The sequence below is a fragment of the Notamacropus eugenii genome, chromosome 2 (genome assembly GCF_028372415.1).
Source record: "Notamacropus eugenii isolate mMacEug1 chromosome 2, mMacEug1.pri_v2, whole genome shotgun sequence".
In the NCBI taxonomy this organism is placed as follows: Eukaryota; Metazoa; Chordata; class Mammalia; order Diprotodontia; family Macropodidae; genus Notamacropus; species Notamacropus eugenii.
The window spans coordinates 98,485,670-98,509,769 of NC_092873.1; the positions used below are offsets into that span (position 1 = coordinate 98,485,670).

A 24,100-nucleotide genomic window follows, 5' to 3' on the forward strand; every position below is an offset into this window, starting at 1 on the left:
CACCAATAGGAGGCTAATGAGCTATGGTAATAGAAGCAACCACCCATAAACTACCCCTAAAAACTCAAGCACAGCACCAACCCTGTAGGGTTACAAACCCTGAGCACAATTGTAAATTGGGGAATACTGGAGAGGAGGTGCTACATAAAAATATTCATCAAGGACCTATATCCACATGTATTGGAAGAATAGATATGAATTTGATTTGGGAGCTTTATTTTGCAAAATTCAAGAAGGTGAACATCCCTTGTTATTTAATCATCTAGATAGTTCTTTTTCAAGTGATAACAGGCATAAATGACTATGTAAAGAATATAAGGTTGGGGGCAACATTCCTTTGAAATTTGGATCAGCTACATCTGCATGGGAAGAGGCCAAGAACAGATTGTGTATGTAGCAGAAAATCTGACCTTTCCTTGTGCTCAACTTGTCTCAAGACCCATTCATCCAACAGCCTTAAAATCTGGGGAACTCCAAACTCTCAGAGCTGTTTGGAAATTGTGGAGCAAATAAATATTAGCTGGTTTATACTCTAGCATTAAGGGACAAAATTTGGGAAGTATAATGGATAGTCACTCAGCGCAATGATAACACTAGAAGTCATGAGCATCCCTGTAGAAAAGGAAAAAGTTGTCTCTTCATGGGTGTGCCAGGGCCAAATGTGTCCTCCACACCTAGGTGTACCTTTCCAATTGTATTCACTCTTCCTACTGATGCTGTAAGTAATTCTTGCTGAGTACACCCCAGGTTTATGGATTCAATATTGTGTTGCTACTTTTCTTACCATGCCATATTTCATTAATTGCTTTTGCTTTTGCACTAATTGTGTCCTCTGGTGCCCTAGCCATGGTTTTACTTTTGTTGCAATGAACCACACAAAGCCTAGGGGCTACGATTTTTCATTACTTTAATAAAAGCATTCAGTAACCCTTAAATAAAAGCTGTCCACAAGGTGGTAGAAGTGGATAAAAACAACTTGTGAAAAGATAAAAGATAAAAGTTCCCTGGAATCTAAGGAACTCTCAAACTCTTAAAGCTCCTCTTCATCAGTCAGTCAATAAATCAAATCAGGAAGTATTCCTTTTTTGCCTGTGGTGTGCCAAGCACTATGTTAAACACTAGGGATACAAAGAAAGGCAAAAGACAATCACTGTTCTCAAGGACCTTAAAATTTAATTGGGGAGACAACAGGCAAAGGATACATACAGGATGAATTAGAGATAACCTAAAAGGGAAAGCACTAGATTAAGGAGCATAAGAAAAAGGCTTTTTGAAGAATGTGGAAATTTAGCTGAGACTCAAAGGAAGTCAAGGAAGCCTCGAGGGAGAAGGTTTCAGGCATAGGAAACAAACAGGGAAAATTATTGGAGTCGGGAGAGAATTGTCCTCTGAAAGGAACAGCATGGAAGCCAATATCACTGGATTGTAGAGTACATAGAAAGAAATAAAGTATGGGAAGATTGGAAAGGGAGAAAGAAGCCAACTTATGAAGAACCTTAAAAGCCAAACAGATTTTATATTCGATCCTAGAGGTAATAGGAAGTCACTGGACTTTATTGAATGGGGGATGGTGTGGGTCCTGACATGGTAAGACTTGTACTTTAGAAAGATCAATTGGATAGCTGAGTGGAGAGAAGAGAGACCTGAGTCAAAGAAACCAACCAGAAGATTGCTGTAATAGTTCAGGCATAAGGTGATTACAATAAGTATTTACAAGTTGTTTACTATGTTAGAGGAACTATACTAAGTGCTGGGACATGGTTGCTGTCCTTAAGGAGTTCAAATTCCAGGAGACAAGATAACACAAAAATTATGTCTATATAAGATTTATACAGTGCACATGGGAGGTATATTCTAGCTTTATATACCCTTTGCTCCAATGACCCAAAGCTGCATCTCAGGTTAATCTACTTGGTGGCAAAGTAAATTCAAATATCCCCTGGTCTTCTCTAAGGTGATTTAGCTCACAACAGTCCCAGCTGATACTGTGGCAATGTGGCAAGCTGCGTCAGTTCCACTAGACTTCTGGCTTACACTATCTGATAAACACATTACTAGGGCCTTATGATCTATAATTTTAGGGGCACAGACTCACAGGATAATTTAAAACTTGAGGGTTGTCTTTTGGGGGACCTGCCCTGAAAGTTGGGGGATGGGGGGCATTAAGTGTAGCACACTACACTTAATAGGCTTTTAAATTTAACAATTCCACTAAATAAGCTTAGAAGTCTTAGAAAGACCATTTGCCAGGGATGGTGTTTCCAGTAGTCATAATTTGGATAGGAGTTGAAGCAAACAGCCTCTATTATTCTTTCTAATTCTAAGATCCTATGATTCATATTCATAAATTTCCCATGTGTAGATATATGTGTGGTCAAACATCAAGAAGAACCCTGACAACTTGTCCTTCATATTTTTTTCTACATTTTGAAGTCACCCTAAAGATATACTTTCCAATATTCTGTTTATTCTCATCAAGTCAAGTGAAAGCTAACCTGCCATTTGTACTACAAATCTTTTTCCAATTATGTTGGTTTCAAATGAGGTCAAATATTTTGATAAATTGTTTTTGACTAATCAGAGATAGACAAATCTATTTTTAAATTGGCAAGTTTCCAAAGTAGGACTACAAACCATAGGTGAACAAAGACTTGTGTGACCTTTGGCAAGACAATGTCCCAGGGCCAAAATTTCTTCATCATTAAATTATATATTACATTTATATATACATATATTAATTATATTATGTATAATTACATATTTATTAGATATAATATATTTATATGTAAGTACATATAAATATATAATATATTTTAAATAATATGTCATTAAAATAAATATGAATTAGATGACTTCAAAGTTTAATTCCAGTGATAACCGAGGATTCTATGAAGTTTTTTAAAACTGAGAGCACCAGTGGGGCTAAACAATGTAAACAGAGTATTAGAGAAATGTAAATTAAAACAACTCTGAGGTACCATCTCACACATATCAAATTGGCTAATATGACAGAAAAGGAAAATTATACATATTGAAGAAGATGTGGGAAAACTGGAACACTAATGCATTACTGGTGGAGTTGCGAACTGATCCAACCATTCTGGAGAACAATTTGGAACTATGCTCAAATGGCTATAAAACTGCATATCCTTTAATTCACCAATACCATTACTAGGTCTGTATTCCAAAGAGATCATAAAAAAGGTGAAAGAACCCACTGTACAAAAATATTTATAGCAGCTCTTTTTGTAGTGGCAAAGAATTGGAAATTGAGGGGATGTCCATTAATTGGGGAATGACGGAACAAGTTGTAGTATATGAAATGGAATAGTAATGAGCTATAAGAAATGATGAGCAGGAAGATTTCAGAAAATCCTGGGAAGTCTTTCATGAACTCAGTGAAGTGAGCAGAACCAGAAGAACATTGTATACAGTAACAACAACACTGTACCATAATCAACCATGATAGACTTAGCTCTTAACAGCAATACAACGATCCAAGACAATTCCAAAAGACTCATGATGGAAAATACTATCTACCTCCAGAGAAAGTACTATGGAGTCTGGTTGCAGATCAAAGCATCTATTATCACTTTGGGGTTTTCTTTTCCTTTCTTGTGGCTTTTCACTTTTGTTCAGATTCTTCTTTCACAGTACAACTAATGTGAAAATAAGATGAATATGATTGTACATGTATAACCTATATCAAATTGCTTGCTGTCTCAGAGAGGAGGGGAGGGAGGGAGAGAGAGAGGGAGGAAGAAAAATTTGGAACTCATAATCTTATAAAAGTGAATGTTGAAAATTATCTTTACATGAAATTAGAAAAAATATTATTAAGTGGGGGGGGGAACTTCACACAGAAAAAAACAATGTAAAAGGAAGAGAATTAAGAGAAAAAGAAAATAGTAAAGGAAAGTGAGAAAAGAAAAGGGTACACATGCTTGGAAAGAACACCACTGACAATTAGTTCAGCACATGTGCCACAGGTCACCTGATTCTGTTAATAAAGTTATTTTTTTAAAAAAGTATCACAGACACAAGTTTTAAAAAACACCATTCTAATTAAAACAACAAGGAACAAGTAATCTGCAGCAATATGAGAGCAATTTAGATATTAATGACCAAAAAACACCCCAACCTCTTGACTAGAAGAGCTGTGCGATTTGCTGGAAAGCCAGAAAACTGATTCAATGACTTCTCTCCAATCAGTGTATCTGCACAATGATAGTATGTCGCAAAGAAATCCCACTGTAATCTGATTTCCTGGTTTTTCCTTACTGGTCTTTGCCAGTTTTGACTTAGGGTTGGTGACAGACATGGTAGTAGCCAGGATGAAGAAAAGAGGAAGCATGACTGGTGTGCAGGAAAGAAGTGATTGTGGATAAAGAATACAAATGGTTAGGGGGATGGTCAGGTGAGAAGGACCCCGACAGTGCATCTCAACAAGAACATCAGTATGCTAAAAAGTCAAGAAGTTGTGAAACACAATTTGGTGGCTCTTGTCCTTTGTTCTTGAAGAGCACCAAAATGACATCACCATGAGAAAGTCAGGTTTCAGTGTGTCTGACTGTGGCTGATCAGAACAATACGAGCTCAGAATGTTCTATCGCAGATTTGGGCACAGATAGTCTGTGTGAATATTTGGGGTAGATACTTCAAATTTTGAAATACAAGGCTAAGTGACCAATTTACATCTCTTTCATTCTGGTATTTGTTTTTAGAAATACAACAAACAGTAAAAAAAAAGATCTCTCTATGGATTTTATTTTGACAGTTTCTAAAATTTTTATTCTCCAAATGACTTCTTTAGTAAAAGAAGTGATCAAGTTTTCATGTTATTTCACTTTAAGAAAATCACTTTAAAATGTTAGTTAAATTTGGGTTTTCTAGTGATTTTCCTTAAAAAAAAAAAAAAAAGCTTGTTCCCCCCCAAAAAATTTCTCCATATGAAACATGTAGATTATTTTTTATTCTGGTAAAATAAGCATGTTCATATTTTTTAAATAGCAAGCAGCAAAATTTTGTCAGGAAAAATGTGCCTTTCTATTTGAAGTAAGTCAACGGTTGTACAACCGAGTCTTTGAAAAACAACAGATGAAGAGAAAGAATAGTTTAATTGTGAATGGGAAATGTGCACCTAACACAACTGGTTAACCAACCAACATTATGAAGTTACATCAAGTTACAAACATCCTTAAGTGAAAACATACGACTACTACCAGTCAGATTAAGACAAGATAGGGCTTCTGCTACACAAATTTGTTCAGAATTTCTTGACAAGTAACCACAGTGGTAGGGATTTGATTTCTACTACATTCACATCTCTTTTTTTTCATCATCATCTGCTTCTTGTACTGCCTTAATGTCATTGTAACAATCAGCTGTGGATAGACTAGCTACATTGCCTTATCTATGTTAGGAGTAATAGGATTATCAAATTATCAGAGATAATAATTTCACGAGTCAAGAAAATGTAATAAACATATCACATGTAAAAAAAAAATATGACTCATTATTTTTCTGTCCACACATCAGTTTTACGTTTCAAGTTTTTTTCTTGACTACAGAAGTTCTATTTGACTATGAGCAGATTCATTAATTATTTTCTGTCTACATATCAATTTTATAATTTACCAGTTTCTGTCTTGACTACAGACTATTAATGATTATGTACAGATGAAACTGTGCTACATATTTCAATATTAAAGGTTTTACATTTCATACCAGGGTGAACTAGAGGGTTCAGTCAACGTATCTGATTTAACCATAAAATTTAATTTAAACAACTTAAATTTACCATTTTAGAATCTGGTGTGAACTCAAGAATAACAGATAACTTTGCTAATTGTTATTTCCTACATTTAGAAAAGTACTGTTTTTAGTTTTACACAGAGCAGATGATCAAGCATCAGTGGAATGCGATTTAATAGGCAAAAGGAAAGTTGCTACACCAAAATATCTCCCTACAGTACTTGAATTTCTCTAATTTGTCATACTGCCTGAAATTCTACCAACTAGAGATTAATTTTGGTTTAAAGGAATTTGCACTGCCACCACCCTCTTTTCAGATCTCTTTACCTCAAGACTATACTAATAATGCATGCACTAGTTCTCTGACCAGTCTCCCTCTCTCTATAATCTACCCCAATATATTCTATTCACCACTGCTTTAATCTTCCAATTCAGTTTTAATCATGACAAAGATTTTCATTTTAATTTTTAATTTTAATCTATTCAAAAGCATTCAAAAGTATCATATTTCTGACCAGAGTCCAAAACTTAGCCTAGGGTTAGATTTCTATAATTTGGTTCCTACTTTTATCAACTTGATCTCATCTCACACAACTTATTTTTTCACCCCTTATGATCCAACCAAATGCAACGATGGGCCTAGCTCAAATGTCACTTCCTCCATGAAGCCTTCCCTGAACACCATTCATCTCCAGGCTATACACTCTTGAATCTTTGAACTTTCTCCACCATACCAAAGCAGCCCTATCGCTGTATATATTCACTCTGCACCTTCATCCCTCTTATTCTGGAAGTTTGTCTTGACCCTGTAGCATCCTTAAAATTGGAAATTCACTCAACCCCTGGCCTTTTCACACTGAAAGTATAAACCACTCTCTGTGGTCCCTTCCTCTGATTAGTCGATTCCTCTCAGAACCTCCATTGAAACCAAAGGGTCCAAGCCAGCCATATCTTCATTCCTCTCCATGTTCCACTGCTAACTCTGGACTTCCTCTGTTGTGTCACTTCAAGGACTTACTTTCTCTCCATCCCAACTACCCTCACCCCCTTTTCAGTTTCCTTTTATGAGAATCTTCTCCATTAGAAAATAATGGGACAGAAACCCTGGAGGGGACTGTCTTTACTTCTTGTATTCCTATTCCCGAGGGCTTAGCACAGTTTCAAGTATATAAGGGTCAGATATGATAATAATTATTGTCACTACTACTAACAAAACCAACAAGAAATACAAATAACATATACATCTCTTTTAAAAAACAACTGATAGTTGGTCAAAGGATATGGACAAAAGAATCAGAAATGAGCAAAACCATCCCCCAAAATGCTCAAAATTGATAAGGTGAAAAATGCTAATTAAACAATTGAGTTATCGTCTCATATCCATTAAATTGGCCCAGATGGTAAAAGGTGAAAAAAATTCTAGTGGGACTATGAATTGACTTAAGGGAAGAGGGAGGACAGGTAGACAAAAAAAAACCAGGGGAAATGACTAAGGAATCTATGAATACTGCCCCTGAAATCAAAGGAATTCTACCAATCCTCATATGCATGCTTGACAAGTATACTCAAGCTTACTGTATTCACTTCAATTTACAAAATTAAGCACCTATTGTGTACTAAGCTGTAGGGATACAAAATAAAAAAACAAAATAAAGTAATTTTTGTGCAACGTTAACTTACACTCTACTGGGGGATATACCATGTAGGAAGTAAGGAAATTTGAGGTGCATGCAAAGTAATACAAAGGTATTTCAAAGAAAAACAGAGACTGAGAGGGAGCAAGAAAGAGAAGGGAAGAGGGTGGAGAGAGAAAGAGAGAGACAGAGGTAGAGACCGAGACAGAGGGAGAGAGGGAGAAGAGGAAAAAGAGAGAGAGAGAAGAGAACATCAGGAAAGACTTAATGAAGCAGATACAGGTATTTATCAATAAAACCTGGCAACTGTTTGGATATGGGAACTGAGGGAAAAGGAAGAGTAAAAAATAACTCTATGTTTGAGATCCTGGGAAAGACTGCAACTGAAATGGGTAAGTTTGTAGAATGATCTTTTTTTAAGGAAATACAATTAATTCCATTTAGAACAAAATGAGTTTTATATTTCTATAGAATGTCTAGGTGATGTCCAGCAGATAGCAGGCAACAAGGACTTAGAAGTGAAGAGAAAGATTAGGGAATAGGGTCTACTCACCTTAGATTGGTGCATTTGAAAATGACTTTAGCTAACCTTTGTAGTCATGAGTATAAAATATTGTTGCTACCCCCAAACCTTGTTGCCACCCAGACATAGCCTGCAAAATTCTAGATCAGGGATGTTTTCTCTTGAACTCTCTCCTGGGCTGTTTTGCCTCAGAGACCAGTAGAGCTGATAAACTGGTGACATTCAAACTCATTGGCCTGTGTATCCTTGCTTTCTTTTTATAATGGTTAGTACATTATCAATAAACTATTTAGCCATGTCAAGTCAGAATCGACAGGTTTTGGCAACAGTAGGGTGAGAAGAGAAGAGAGTGGTCAGAGAGTGAAGAGTTGAGAATGACACCAAGGTTGTAAACATGAATGACTGAGAAGCTGACTACAGTGCTCCTGATGGTAAAAATAGTTATATTTATGAAGTGTGAGACTGTTTTTGTTCCTCAAGTCCTAGAATTAGACTAAATATAAACACAAAGTAGAGGTACAAGCAAAGTTCTCTGAGACACAGGAGGAAGGAAAAATTACTTTTAGTTACAAGAATTAGGGGAGGCTATATTCCATCATAAGGAACCACAATGAGAGTTTTCCTTGACCTGAAAAGATGCTCTAAGCATCACAGCTGAAAACCATTAAAGGGATGTCATGTGAATTCTGCTTCATGTAATGGAACTTTTAAATGAAGCAGAAAGTTAGATCCATTAGTGATAATTTACTTGTTCATCAAACGAAATGTCCTGCTGTATTTACCTAAACATTTTAAACCCATTTTGAGAACGGTGGCTTTTGCCACACTCAACTGCCAATTGAAACAGTTCCATCAAGGACCACAATCTTGTACATAACATTTATAGGTGTAGTCATTTGCTACCCTAAATCCCCAGGAAATGTTGTATCCTGTTTTATACCTCACTTCTGACAATATTAAGGTCATGGTTCAACTTCAGAGATGTATCGGGTTCATACTTTACTGTCCAGTAAACATCCTCAATAATTTTAAAGATCTATTGTAAAATTTCATGGATGTACACCACTGTGGATGTAAATCTGAAAAAGAGTCTAGGGGAAAAGCAAGGAAAAAAGATGCTGCGATTGCGGCTGGAATAGGGCAAGTTCTAAATCTGGGAAAGTGGTGGCAAACAAAACGTTCAACAATGGGGGAATGGTTAAATACATTGTGGTACACTGATGTAATGGAATACTATAATGCAATTATGATGGACAAGTATGAGGCACATAAAGAAATCTGGAAGCAACTTTATGAAATAATTCAAAGCAAAAGGAACAGAACTAGAACAGACTACAGACTGAGACCACATAAAAGGAAAAATAACTGGGAGTAAACAAAGAAAACCGATGGGAGACAGAACAGGGAACAGAAACGTTATGACATTTTGCTGGGCTCTTAAATTAATTCATTTAAATGTAAATGGTTGCCAAGCAAGTTTGATTAATTATAGTGACATTTAATATTACTTGTATTTTTTTTTTAATTTAAACTTTTTACATGGGATTAGAGGGTCAGAGGAAAAAGGGGGGCTCAGTACAACCTGGTGTACGGCATGGAATATGTCAAGAATCTTGGGTTTCATCCAGAATTTATATCTGATGTTTTTCAAGTATGAAAAGTGTCCATCAAAGCTATATGTGTTTTGGCCACCACTGTGCAAGATTAGAGAAAATGGTCATTTCCTTTATTGAGCTGGAGACATGCTGCCCATCATATTCTAGAGCAGCAATTCCCTAAGTATGGAATAGGGATCTGATGGAGTATGGGCTCTGGGAGCCCCCTTGAAATCTCCTTGGATTTCCCCACTTGATCTGGGTTCCCTTGAGGCCATAAACTTTTCATTATCTCTATGACTAAATCTCTGTAACCTCGGATTTCCTTTGGCTACTTCCCACCCTTGATCCTATCAAAATCCTATTCTCCAGGCTACTGGCCACTCCCATCATGATCCTCCCTAGATATGACCTCTAGTTACCCCAGGATACTTGTCATTCCCATCAAGATCTTTCCTAGTTTTGATCTCTAGTCACCCTAGGCTACTGACCACTCCCATCAAGACCCTTCCTAGACTCCCCCACTCCTCCAGTTACCCCAGACTACTTGGCCACCCCTAGATCCTTCCCACAGTCTTTCTGTATATAAGATCCATCTTGACTCCATGAAGGGGCTCAGAGTCATTCTGTCCCACTTGCCAATACAAGTGTCACAAATACTCAGATTCTATCTAGCCTTCTTACAAAGGCTTAAGGATAAATCTGGCCCACTGGCACTAGTGATACAAATGTTCAGATTCTTTAAGAATCTATCCAATATGGCAGATCTTTAATAAACTTTGTTTTACTTTGACCATAAGAAGGCTTAGGTCAAATTCATTTGGGTAGAAGCTGGCACGTAGGTATTTTGCGGTCCTCTGTGCCCCTAAACCTCAACAGATCCATAGGAGTCCCTGCCTTTCAGAGGATCTATGAGGTCTGAATACTATTAAAATGTGTTACCTTGCAAGGTGGTAAATATCGACAGATATAATCCCCAAATTAAAATCTCTTTTGGGGCCTAAATAATTTTTAAGAGTGAAAAGGGGCTCTGAGATAAAGAAGATTTGTAATTGCCTTTATTTATATAATTGAAGTACCTCAATACATTTCCACAATTATCTGAAGATTGAAGAGACAAGAGGAAATATAAATATCCCACTGCCCCAATCCTACCTTTCAGCGACAGGTTTGGCAATTATGTCAAAAATGGCCTCTTGTTTTGACTCCTGATCAAAAATTCTCTGAAATCTGCAAATTATAAAGTAATGGTGATGAAATAGGATTTTAGAACAGTATTTAATTGATAAATCTTATTTTCCTCTTTTGAGATAACCCCACATTTATATCACCAAGCTTCCAAGGTTACCTAACAGAATACAATGTTGGCCCTGTAGTCTTAACCACACTGTGCTGTTGTATACAAATACTTGGTAAACAGTATTGCTTTGACAAGATTTGCACAATAAATCCCTCTGAACAAATGTAGTAGCTTCAGAGGAAGAAAAAACAACTCTGTGTGTGTCTCTGCATTCAAGAGAAACAGTGTCTGCAGTTGACATCAAATTCAAATCTAGATAATACAAGAAAAAAATCTAAAAACAAGATATAAACAGAATGCCTGATTTTTGACCTGTAAGAAAGCAATTATAAAGCTTGTGGTTATTAAATTTAGGTTAAAAAGATAAATTTAATTTATTTTCAGCAATTGGTTATCAGATACTAGCATCAACCAACTTTTTGGCAGCGTTTGATTTTTCTTTAAATCCACAGCAAGTCCTTTGAAGAGGATGACCTTGATTCTTGATCCACAAATCAGAGTAGGCTAACACAAACTTGGAAAAGAAAACCCTTGGGAAGTTTCTATCAGGGAGAAAAAATACAGAAAAACAGTTCATTGGGCAATTCCATTACCAGTGATTTGCACGGGAACATAAAGTCTTTGTTGGGGATGTGATGAGGAAGAAAACTTAGGCATATAGGATTTTTATATCCTAGAAAGCTTATACTAACATGATCCTACTAGAACACTGTAACAGTTTCCCAATCAGTTTTCAGAGCTGCTTAGGAACGTTGAGTCTCCATGGTTTTTGGTATCAAGGACGAAGTCTGAATTGGACACGATTCCACTTAAAAGCAGAAAATCTAAGAGGAATATAGGAGAATTTTCTCCCCAAAGCCATTCTGGAGGTTTGCTATGCCCTAAAGAATAAAAAGGGAACACAGGAGGATGGATTAATCATCCAGAGGTGATTATGTAAAATGTGTTAGATGCTTGTAAGGGCAAGCAAAGTAGACTCTTTTGCTGTTTTTGTTTTAATATAATCAAGTGCCTCGGACTGAATCTTGTCTTTATCAAACAAGAGTCTTCACTAGGAATAAAGTACAGAAACAAGAGTTTCTTTAACTAGAAAGAGTATATGTATTTGTATTGTTAATGTGGTTAAATATCTTCCCCACCCATTAATGGGCCTGACCATTAAAGGGAGTTTGATTAGGAAAGATTTGTAGGAAGGTCCTCATCTTTTGTTAATGAGGTACTGGTTCTCAAGGGTTGGCATGCCCTCTCGCTCTAAAAAAGGTATAAACACTCTGAGGGTGAGGTTTTACTTTGGGGCTTAGTTTTGGAAGAAGCTTTATGATGAGACTCTGGGAAGTCGTTAAGCAGCACCTCCCCGCCCACTTTGAAAACCCAGATGTTGGTGTTTCCCTCTCTGGCAACTATGGTCAGACAGGTGGACCTGTCTGTTGATTTGTGATATATGTATTGCTTATATCAGACAGTTTGGAAGCTATCTATTGATTTCTTGAACTAAGTGAATGGTATAAGTGCCTGATTAAAGGAGATTGTTAACCCCTCAAAAGTTGCCTTTCCCTTTATGAATGCAGATCTAAGAAGCTGTGACAGCAACCTGTGTACGTTGGGGTGCTTATTGTTACAATGTTATATAATAACAGAATTCCAGAAATGTAAGTAGCTCATATTCCAGAGGAATATGTTGTAAAATATTATCTATAAAGAGGTTACAAGGCATCCAAACTACTACTTTGAATTAAGAAATAATATCACATTGAAGGCAGCAACAATTACCAGAAATTATTATGTACAGAACACTGTACAAAGCACTTTAAGAAGGTATTCTAGTTTAATATTGTAAATTACTTATTTATGACATTTTAATTATCTATTTAAAAGCATATTTCCCCAGTAGAAAGTACCAGGCCCAGTGTCTAGCACAGAGCAGGCACTTAATAAATGCTTGTCAAATAGAAATTTATTGAATTGAAAGTTGGAAATGATACTTGTTACCACCTATGAGTTACAAATACCTCATATTATGTACTGAACCAGGCAAAGAACCTAATGCATAGCCAATGAACACCTAATCAATGTCTCTGTCACATCTCCCCATAATGAAGCTGAAAAACTCATGAAGGAAAAGGAAACTGTCATTCACAGAGAAGCAAGCATGAACAGTATGGATCAAAAAAACCAAAGGTAATTCTAATCTTTCAGTCTTGAGAATATATTCTTCATCCCATGACTTTCAAAGAATTACCTTCCAGTTAAGAATTAAAGTAATTTACAAATAGTATTAGCAACATCCTAAGTATAAAGTTTGGGTGCTCATTTCACATGTGGTAATTTTTGTGAGATCAATAGTCTTTACAAAATCAGTGAATAGCCAAAGTCAAAACACAACATAGTATAGCATGGATTAACATACCATAGCATAGAACAGAACATAATAAAAGACAAAAAGGAAACAATTGGAAAATATGAGAAGGAAAAATTTGAACCTACTTAAATTTGTAGCTTTCTCGTTTATTATTCACAAATCCTTCTGCTAAATCACGTGGTAAGATAATTTCCAATGAAGCTATTGATTTTTCATCTTCATCTACAGAATAGATCTGCAAACATGAATGTAATTTTAAGAAAACATAACAAATTATACAAGGACAGATTCTAGTATGTAACCACAGTATTAAGGCATGCATTTTTAATGGGATCTCAAAAGACCAGAACCAAAAAAAGGCATAATTGGTACAACTCTCCTTCCCATGACAAATATGTGGACTCCACTAAGTGCTCTGTAATCTCCAACAAGTAACAATGATGAAGATGATAGCATTTATATGGTACTGTAAAATTTATAAAATGCTACCAATGATATCTAGATACTGTTGAAAGGAAAATGCTTCATTTGGGCCTTCACCCTGATTAATGGTAAAACTCAGGACAGAGAATTAAAAGGATTTTATTCTAAGTACGTTAAGAATTAAAAGGATTTTATTCTAAGTATGTCAAAGTAGTATAACACAAGGCTGATCAATAAAGATCAGCAATGGCTTCAAGGTAGAGACAGCTTTTAAACGTAACCTTAAAACAATTCAGGTTCACTTCAGCAAAAGAGTTTGGGCCATTGCCTCTCAGTTCTTCTCCAAGGTAGAGGAACGTGACAATAGGATTATGTGACAAAAAGCAAGTAATACAAAAAGTGCAGACTTGGTATCTCCTTTCCCAGCAGAACCTCACTCAACAGTGATTGACAAGCAGGGCTGGAACAACAGGATGTTGAGTCAACATAACTTTCAAAAATACTCTCAGTAACCCAGTGAAATGGTATTGTTATTATTCCTTTTTTACAGTTGAGGAAACTGAGTCTGAAAGAGGTTAAACAACTTGTGCAGGTTGCACAGCTAAATATCTGAGGCACGATTTGAACACAGGTCTTCTTGACTACAAATCCAACACTTTATCACCTATGTTACAACTCTATGAGACAATTGTGAACATACATAATCCTGGAGGCAAAATCTGTGAACAATACAAATCCCAGGCAGGGTAGGTGGACAAGCTGACTCTAGTAGACAGAGATGAGATTTAAAAAGAAATATAGATGAGAAATAGAGAAGAAATAGAAGGAATAAAATTGGACCCTATGCTCTAAGATATCAGCACTGACATTTGCAAAAGGTATCATTATAATTTCATTACACTCAACATTAAGTTGTTTTCTTTTTTTACTACTCCCTATTAAAGTGCAAATGTCCCAGGAAGGGTCACATCTTAAGTAAAAATTCCTTAAACCAAAGTCAATGAATAAATAGTTATTAAGTGCTTACTATGTGCAAAGCATTGGGGATAAAAGAGGGGGAAAAAACGTAGTTTCTTCTCTGAAGAAGTTCATATTCTGTTGGGGAAAAGAATACGTAAACAACTGTGTACCTACAACATAAATAAAGCAGGTGGAAGGAAATAAAAGTTAACACCAAAGGGAAGACTCTAGCATAGGAGGGTGAAGAGAGGATCAGGAAGGATCTCCAGCAGAAAGCAGGATCTGGGCTAAGTCTGGAAGGGACGCCCAGGGGAAGAAATGAGAGAAATGAGATGGGAGTGCAGTTCAGGCAGGAGGGACAGCCAGTACAGAGGTATTTGATGACGGGATGGAATGTCATATGTAAAGAACAGCAAGGGCAGTGTCACTAGACTGTAGAGGACGGGGAGGGGAGCTGAGGGTAAAAAGACTAGAAAGGTAGGAAGGGGCCAGGTTGTAAAGGACTATAAAAGCCAGAGGATTTTTTAAATTGTTTTCTAGAGGAAATAAACAGTTGAATGGGGAAGTGGAGGTGACAAAGTCAGATCTTCACTTTAGGAAAATCACTTTGGCTGCTGAATGAAGGACTGACAAAGGGAGAGATTTGAGAGAAAGGAACCAAGCAGAAAGCTAGTGTTACAGTCTAGGCATGAGGTGATGAGAGCCTGCCCCAGGGTGGTGGCTGTGTGAGTGGAAGGGTCATATATGAGAAATGTTGGAAAGGGAGAAGCAATAAGACTTGGTGACAGATCGGATGTGGGAAAAGGTGAGAGTGAGGAGTCAAGTATGACATCAAGGTCGTGAGGATGAGTGACTGGGAGAATGGTGATTCCTTCCACAGTAATAGATAAGTACATAAGTAAGACAAGGAGAGGCTTTGGGGAGAAAGACAGAGGTTCTCTTTTGGACATGTTGAGCTTGAGATGCACATGGGAAATCCAATTCAACATGTTCAAATTGAGGTTAATGATATGAGACAAGCTCAGGAGAGAGAATAGGGCTGAATAAAGAGATCTAGCAGTTATGTGCATAGAAATGATAATGAAACCCATGGGAGTTGATGAGATCTTCAGACAAGATAGTAAGAGGAGGAAGAAAAAAAGGCCCAAAACAAACCCTTGGGGGATACCCATGGTCAGTGGGTATAACATGGGTGAAGATCCAATAAAGGAGACTGAGTTTAAACTGTAAAAAAAATGAGTCAAACAGGTAGGAAGGAAAACAAGGAGAGAGCATATTGTGAAAATCCAAAGAAGAAGGAGTATGCAGGAGAAGAGAGTGATCAACAGGGTCCTTGTCATAGCCCCATCTCTTCTGAAGAAGAATCACCAATTCCACCCTTACTTCCTCAAGAACTAATTTTTCTGAGTTAATGGAAAAAAAACAGTAATAACCAACAATGCACTAGGGTCAGAGGACATGGGTTTAAGTCCCTGGGCATTTACTGTGTGACTTTGTCCAAGTCACTTAACCTCTCATCTATAAAATGAGGGGGTTGGATCAGATGCCTTTTGAGATCTTTTCCAGCTCTAGACTATGATTCCATGAACTTCTATGACCTTGGGCAAGTTACTTAGCCTCTTTAACCTTCAATTTCCTCATCTGTCCAAAAAAAAAAAAAAAAAAGAACAATATTAGCTCTAAGGTCTTTTCTAGATTTAAATTAATGATTCTATAACTCACACTAGGAGCTCTACTCTCTCTACCAATAAAAAACAAAAGATACACACACACACACACACACACACATACCCCTTGGCCATCTGAAAACAAGTTTAAAATTTTTTAAAAATATATTTCCCTCAGAGGATAGGCAGCAGATAGGTGTCACAGACTTTTATCAGGTAACACTAGTCATCAATTTTAGTGTTTTAACAAAAATTAGTAAGAACATATACAGAGGTCTAGAAAGCAGGACCTTGAACAATGATTGTCTCAGCACTGCTCCTGCCTCACTAATGGAAACATGAAAATGCCAGATAAAATCCTTCCTACTTCACAGCTTTGCCTAGAAGCCATCTCTGCAAGCAACATGACTTGCTGCTTTCAATGAAATCCTTGAGTAGGGTAGAACTACAAATAACTTAAGTCTGCTTTCAATAGGTTTTAGGCATTTGCAGGTAGCTAAGTCCTTCTCTTACTTGCAGTCCAAACAACCAAAGCATTATTTGGATGTGCTACAGTTAAGTCAGAAGAAACCCTAACTTGCTTTAAAAAAAAAAAGTAAGAAAAAAAGGAGACAGTGGCAAGTTCTTTCGTTCTATATACCTATAATTGTTTCTACTTCATCTACTATATAAAACACATTTCTTCTAACGGACTCAAAAAGAATTTATTGACAATGACTCATTAAACATTGTAAGACCTCCTTTCAAATATAGAGAAGATAATATTTTTTTCACATTTTACAGGTAAACTGAAAAAATTATTTACCCAAAAACGCACTCCCTCATCAGAGAATTAGAGTTAGGGATCTATCAAAACCTGTACAGGTCAACGCAAAGTGCAAATCTAACTGTCTCCCTTTTGGGAAGACTGAGGCTACCCTGTACCTAAAATGCCAGTTGGTAATACTCTGTGTCAGTAATTCAAAATATCCTTTGTTCTGATAAAATAGTTTCAATGTTGTATTTCACAAAATCTATGGCTTCTAAAAAACAACTTTAGGTATTCATTAAGAAAAATTATGGTCACAGTGTCTCCAAAAATCATCTTTAAGGTTCTTATTTCCATAATACCACAAAGTAATAATATGCTACTTGTCAAATCACTTCTCTGAAAAATGAAGGGGGTAGATAAGATAATTTTTAAGGACTCTTCCAAGTTTCAACATTTTATGTTAAGATATTAGGTTGGTATTTTTAATTATTTACCCCAAGGTTCCTCTCCACTGGCCAAGGAAATCAAGAGTAGAAGTTACCTAGCAAAACAGTTCCTCTTCTTCCAGTCAGCAGTAAGACTTCCCAAAAGCAATGGTTTACATTTCTTTTGGTAACTTAAATTATGAATTCTGTATTAAGGGCAAAGAAGATCATATCTAGAGTATGCATAAGTAAAGCCTAGCTAAATCCTAAGGCAACCCAGCTGATTTTTCAAAGAAGATTTTTCTTGAAATTTCTATCAAAAGTCCCCCTGTAAGATAAAAATTCTTTGCAGAAAGAATTGGCACAAGGTTCAAAGCTGTCTGGCCATGTTTTCTCAGGAGACATTTAAAAAAAATTAATAGGGTACTTCATGTAAAATGTGCAGTGGCTGAGGCAGGTGAATAAAAGATGTCAGAAATTCATGAGACATGAAACACAATGGACTGAGAATTGGTGCCTAATTAAGAAGGACTTAGAGTAGCCACAATTCACCAGATGATTGAAAGACACAATTCTAATTCTAATTCTTCAAAACCACTTTGACCAGGTCATTTTTGGAACAACATTTTGAAAATAAATATGCCTTAATGAAAAAAATTTTTTTTAATTTAACTGATCTAAAGAGTAGATGATAATATACCTTTCTCACAGGGCTATAGTGAGGATCAAATGAGATGACATCTATGAAGCACTGTGTAATTACAAAGGACCATATGAATTTGAGTTATATTTAAGTGTCAAAGTTCTCACCCTCAGCTATCACAAACAAGCATTTTGAGCATGGTGATTTTCCTTTATCATGTATGTTTTTAATATAAAGTATCAAAATATATATTTTAACCTAAAGATCAAATTAAATATCAGATGTGAAACTTCTGAAATATATAAAACACTATAAAAATGTAGAGTAATCTCATTATTAACTAGGCAAAGAGCACCCAACCATTTCTAAATTGAAATAAACCTTGGTCTTTATTGTTTCTCTGATTCACCGTATCTGCCTTCCCATTCTCCATCTGCTAAATTCTTAATTTTTGTCTGAACTCTAACCTACCATCCTTGATCAAGGCCTTGGTTGATAATGATCTTCCCTTCCAAACTTCATATGACACATCTTTTTTTTTCCCTTGAATGCAATTATCATGTACTGTTATAGATACCTGTGAGTCTTATTCTCCCACCAGACTCTTAAGTTCCATAAAGATAAAGATCATGTCTTATTTAAATGTTCTCTCCCACTTCACCCTTCTTCACTAAGCACAGTACTCTTCACAAAGGATACCTAGTAAAGTTTACTGAATCAATGGGTTGTTTATGTATTACTGATTTTACAGCATCTGAGACACAAAAGATGATGTTGTAGGAGAAAGGGAGAAGTCCTTAGTCATACTTGCTTTAACAATAATACTAATAGACTTGAACTTCCAGGAGTCTGGATGGTGGAATGATTGGTATATGCTCTACCACTCCCTGGAGGACCTTGAAAAACTCAGAGAATATTTCCCCAGGAAAAATCCTGGAACAGTGGGATCAGCCAAAAGGGTAAACAGTCTCATGGCCCATGAGGCTAGGAAAATTGCAAAGGGGGGTCCCTCTTGCTGTGACTGAAGGAGACTAGTGAAGGACCAGGAATGTCTCAGACAGTCCCACCTCAGTGAACGTGGAAGAAGATCCTGAGCCCCAAGGGTGTGGAGCCTATAATCATCAACACCAGGAACCCAGGTGTGCCTCAGCACAGTCAGGAGAATCAGGAAGATACCAGTGCAAACAGGGTTCACCAACCACCTGAGCCTGCCTGTGCTTAGGAGAGGAGACCTCCTGTGGCCAGACCACTCCTCCCTCACACTTAACACAGCAAGCTCCAGGGTAACTCCAGGGAAACTCAGAAAGATTTCACCTGACCTCTGCTTTGGCATATCAGCCAGCTTACCACCAGGAAAGCTACAGCATTGTAGCTTCTACTTGAAAGAAGGCCACAATACACAATACACAAAGCCACAATACACAGAGGCCACAATACATAAAGCCTCAAGTTTTAAGCACAAGAACCATGGGACAGAGCTCCATGTGCCCAGAACCAGAGATCTACTTTCAAAGCCAGGAAAAGAGTGATCATCATGAGCAAGAAGCAAACCAGAAAAGATAAGACCATAGATTCTTTCTATGAGGACAAGGATCAAAACACGAATATCAAAGAGGTCAACATTGAGACTGTACTCCCATCTGAAACTTCAGAAGGGAATATGAATTGGTCTCAAGCCCAGAGAGCATTCTTGGAAGAACTCAAGAAGGATTTTAAAAGCCATATTAGAAAAGCAGAAGAAAAACTAGCCAATGATTTTAAAAATATGAAAAAAGAAACCACAGAAGAATTTAAAAGGAAAATTGGACTAATGGAAAAGGAAACACAAAATCTAAGTGGGAAAATTGGACAAATGGGAGAAGAAGTACAAAATGTAGCTGGAGAAAATAATTCCTTAAAAGGAACAATTGGACAGATGGAAAAGGAGATGAAAAAGTTAACTGAAGAAAAAAATTTGATGAAAATTAGAATTAGGCAAGTAGAAGCTAATAACTCTATGAGACATCAAGTATCAGTCAGACAGAATCTAAAGAATGAAAAGACAGAAGAAAATGTAAAATATCTAGTTGGAAAAACAACTGACATGGAAAATAGACCTAGGAGAGAAAAATCTAAGAACTATTGGTCTACCAGAAAGCCATGATGAAAAAAAAGAATCTGGACAATATCTTCCAAGAAATCATTAAGGAAAACTGCCCAGAAGTCCTAGATCCACAGGACAAAATAGTCATCAAAATAGTCATCAAAAGTTGTTCACCTGAAAGGGACTGAAAACACCAAAAAATATCATCGCCAAATTCAAGAACTATCAAGTGAAGGAGAAAATATTGCAGGCAGCCAGAAAGAAACAATTCAAATATCGAGGAGCTAAAGTCAGGATCACACAGGACCTTGCAGCTTCTACATTAAAGGATCAGAGGGATTAGAATATGATATTCCATTTGGCAAAGGAGCTGGGACTACAACCAAGGATCAATTACTCAGTGAAAGTGAGCATAATATTCCAGGCAAGGAGATGGACATTCAACGAAATAAGGGATTTCCAGACTTTCCTGATGGAAAAGTCAGAGCTCAACAGAAAATTCAGTCTTCAAACACAAGTCTCAAGAGAGGCATAAAAGGGTACATAAAGAAAAAATAAAACATTATAGAATATGGGCAAACTGTTTACATTCCTATAAGGAAAGATGACACTTGTTAATCTTGAGAATTATATATTTATTATGATATATAAAAGGGATATACATAGAGAGGAGTGGATATAAAGTAAATGATGTGATGATAAAAATGGGATTCAAGGGTGGGTGCGAAGGGGATTGTAATGGGAGATGTGAAAAGGAGGAGGTAGAAAAAGGTAAATTACATCACAGGAAGAGACACAAAATATATTACAGTAGAGGGAAAGAGGGTAGAGAGATGAGATTTACTTGAGATTTACTCTTCTCTGATTTAGTTCAAGGAGGGAACAACAAACTTAGTTGAGTACAGAAATCTAACTAGCTCTATAGGCAACAGGAGGACAAAGGGGAAAGAAAAGTGAGGGGAGGCTAAAAGGGAGGGAAGAAGTAGTAAGTAAAAAGGGGAGGAAAAGGAAGGGGGGTTGAATGAAGGGAGGGAAGACTGAGGGAGGCGGTGGTCAAAAATTAAAACTCTATTGTGGAGGGGAAGGGAGAAGGGAGAACTAAAAGTATAAAGGGAGGAAAGAGGATGGAGGGAAAGATACAGATAGTAATCATAACTGTGAATGTGAATGGGATGAACTCTCCCATTAAATGGAGGCAGATAGCAGAATGAATTAAAAATCATAATCTAACAATATGTTTTTTAAAAAAAACACATTTGAATTGGTGGGATACACACAGGGTAAAGGTAAAAGTTCAAGCAGAATATATTGTGCTTCAGTAGATGTAAAAAAAAGCAGGGGTAGCGATCCTAATCCTAGACAAAGCAAAAGCAGAAATCAATCTAATTGAAAGAGATAAGGAAGGAAACTATATCCTGCTCAAAGGCACCACAGACAACAAAGCAATATCATTTTTAAACATACCAAGTGGTATAGCATTCAAATCATTAGAGGAGAAGTTAAGGGAGTTATAAGAAGAAATAGACAGCAAAACTATACTATTGGGGGACCTCAACCTCGCCATCTCTGAACTTGATAAATCTAACTTCAAAATAAACAAGAAAGAAGTTAAGGAGGTGAATGAAACTCTGGATAAGGTAGATATGAGAGATGTCTGGAGAAAACTGAATGGAGGCAGAAAGGAATATACCTTATTCTCAGCAGTACATGGCACAGATACAAAAATTGAGCATATACTACGGCATAAAAACCTCACAATCCAGTGTAGAAAGACAGAGATAGACTATGCATCCTGCTCAGTTCATAATGCAATTAAAATTACATGTAATAAAAGCCCATGGAAAGATGAACCAAAAATTAATTGGAAACTAAATAATCCAGTCCTAAAGAAGGAGTGGGTTAAACAACAAATCATAGAAACAATCAACAATTTCATTCAAGAGAATGACAACAATGAGACAACCTACCAAATCTTATGGGATGCTGCAAAAGCAATTCTTAGGGAAAGTTTTATATCTTTGAATGCCTACATGAAAAAAATAGAGAAAGAGGAAATCAGTGAATTGGGCATGCAGCTGAAAAAGTTAGGAAAAGAACAAATTGAAAATCCCCAAGTAATACCAAATTAGAAATACTGAAAATCAAAGGAAAGATTAATAAACTTGAAATGAAGAAAACTATTGAACTAATAGATAAAACTAAGAGTTAGTTTTATGAAAAAAACAATAAAATTGATAAACCTTTCGTCAAGTTGATTAAAAAAAGAAAAAATAAGAAATTAACAATATCAAAAATTAGAGTGAACTCATCTCAGAGGAAATTAAAACAATAATTAGAAATTACTTTGCCTAACTGTATGCCCATAAATTTGACAGTCTAAATGAGATGAATGAATACCTTAAAAAATATAAACTGCCCAGATTAACAGAAGAAGAAGCTGAATACTTAAATAACCCCATCTCAGAAAAAGAAATTGAACAAGCAATCAATGAACTCCCTAGGAAAAAATCTCCAGGGCCAGATGGATTTACAAGTGAATTCTGTCAAACATTTAAAGGACAGTCAATTCTAATACTACATAGACTATTTGGGAAAATTGCCAAAGAAGTCTTACCAAATTCTTTTTATGATACAAATATGGTTCTGATACCTAAACCAGGAAGAGCCAAAACAGAGAAAGAAAACTATAGATCAATTTCTCTAAAGAAGATAGATGTAAAAATTTTAAATAAGATTTAGCAAAAAGAATACAGCAAGTTATCATGAGAAAAATACATTATGATAAGGTAGGATTTTATACCAGGAATGCAGGGCTGGTTCAATTTTCGGTAAAGTATCAGCATTATTGCTCATTATCAACAACAAAACTAACAGAAACCATATGATTATCTCAATAAATGCAGAAAAACTTTTTACAAAATACAACACCCATTCCTATTGAAAACACTGGAGAGCATAGGAATAAATGGAACTTCCATAAAATAATAAGCAGTATCTACGTAAAACCATCAGCAAGCATTATATGCAATGGGGATAAGTTAGATGCACTTCCAGTAAGATCAGAGGTGAAACAAGGATGCCAATTATCACCATTGTTATTCAGTATGGTATTAGAAATGTTAGCTTTAGCAATAAGAGAAGAAAAAGAAATTGAAGGAATTAGAATAGGCAAAGAAGAAACTAAATTATCACTCTTTGCAGATGATATGATCATATAGAGAATCCCAGAGAATCAAGTAAAAAACCACTTGAAATAATAAACAGTTCTGGCAAAGTTATAAAATAAACCCCAATGAATCATTTACATTTCTATATATTACTAACAAAACCCAACAGCAAGAGATAGAAAGAGAAATCTCATTTAAAGCTATGGTAGACACTATAAAATATCTGGTAGTCTACCTGCCAAAAGAAACCCAGGCACTATATGAACAGAATTACAAAATACTTTTTGCACAAATAAAGTCAGATCTGAGTAACTAGAAAAAACATTAGTTGCTCATGTCGAGCTAACATAATAAAAATGGCAATTCTACCTAAATTAATTTACTTATTCAGTGCCACGTCAATCAAACTACCAGATAATTATTTTCTAAAGCTAGAAAAAATAAATCATAATTCATCTGGAAGAACAAAAGGTCCAGAACATCAAGGGAACTAATGAAAAGAAATTCTAGGGAAGGTGGCCTAGCCCTACGAGATCTCAAAATGTATTATAAAGCAGCAATCATCAAAACCATTTGGTACTGGCTAAGAAACAGAGGGGTAGACCAGTCGAATAGGTGAGGTACTCAAGACACAGTAGTCAATGAATATAGCAATCTACTGTTAGATAAACTAAAGGATCCCAGCTTCTGGGACAAGAACTCACTGTATGACAAACATTGCTGGGAAAACTGGGTAACAGTGTGGCAGAAACTGGGCATAGACCAATGCCTGACACCATACACAAGAATAAAGTCCAAATTGATACATGATCTAGG

General features: G+C 36.3%; 1 protein-coding gene across 3 annotated transcripts in view; it reads right to left on the reverse strand.

Moving 5' to 3' along the window:
• The window catches only part of KIF6 (kinesin family member 6), a 504,404-nt gene that overhangs the window by 474,863 nt on the left and 5,441 nt on the right, over positions 1-24,100 (reverse strand). For 2 of the 3 annotated variants that reach the window (XM_072642001.1, XM_072642000.1), the window contains exons 2-3: positions 13,291-13,400; positions 10,662-10,736 (exon numbers count right to left, since the gene is read on the reverse strand). The exons of the other annotated variant lie outside the window; for it this stretch is intronic. In XM_072642001.1, the coding sequence (XP_072498102.1) occupies positions 10,662-10,736; positions 13,291-13,400 (185 nt within the window). The remainder of the gene's footprint in view (positions 1-10,661; positions 10,737-13,290; positions 13,401-24,100) is intronic. 3 annotated transcript variants of the gene reach the window in all.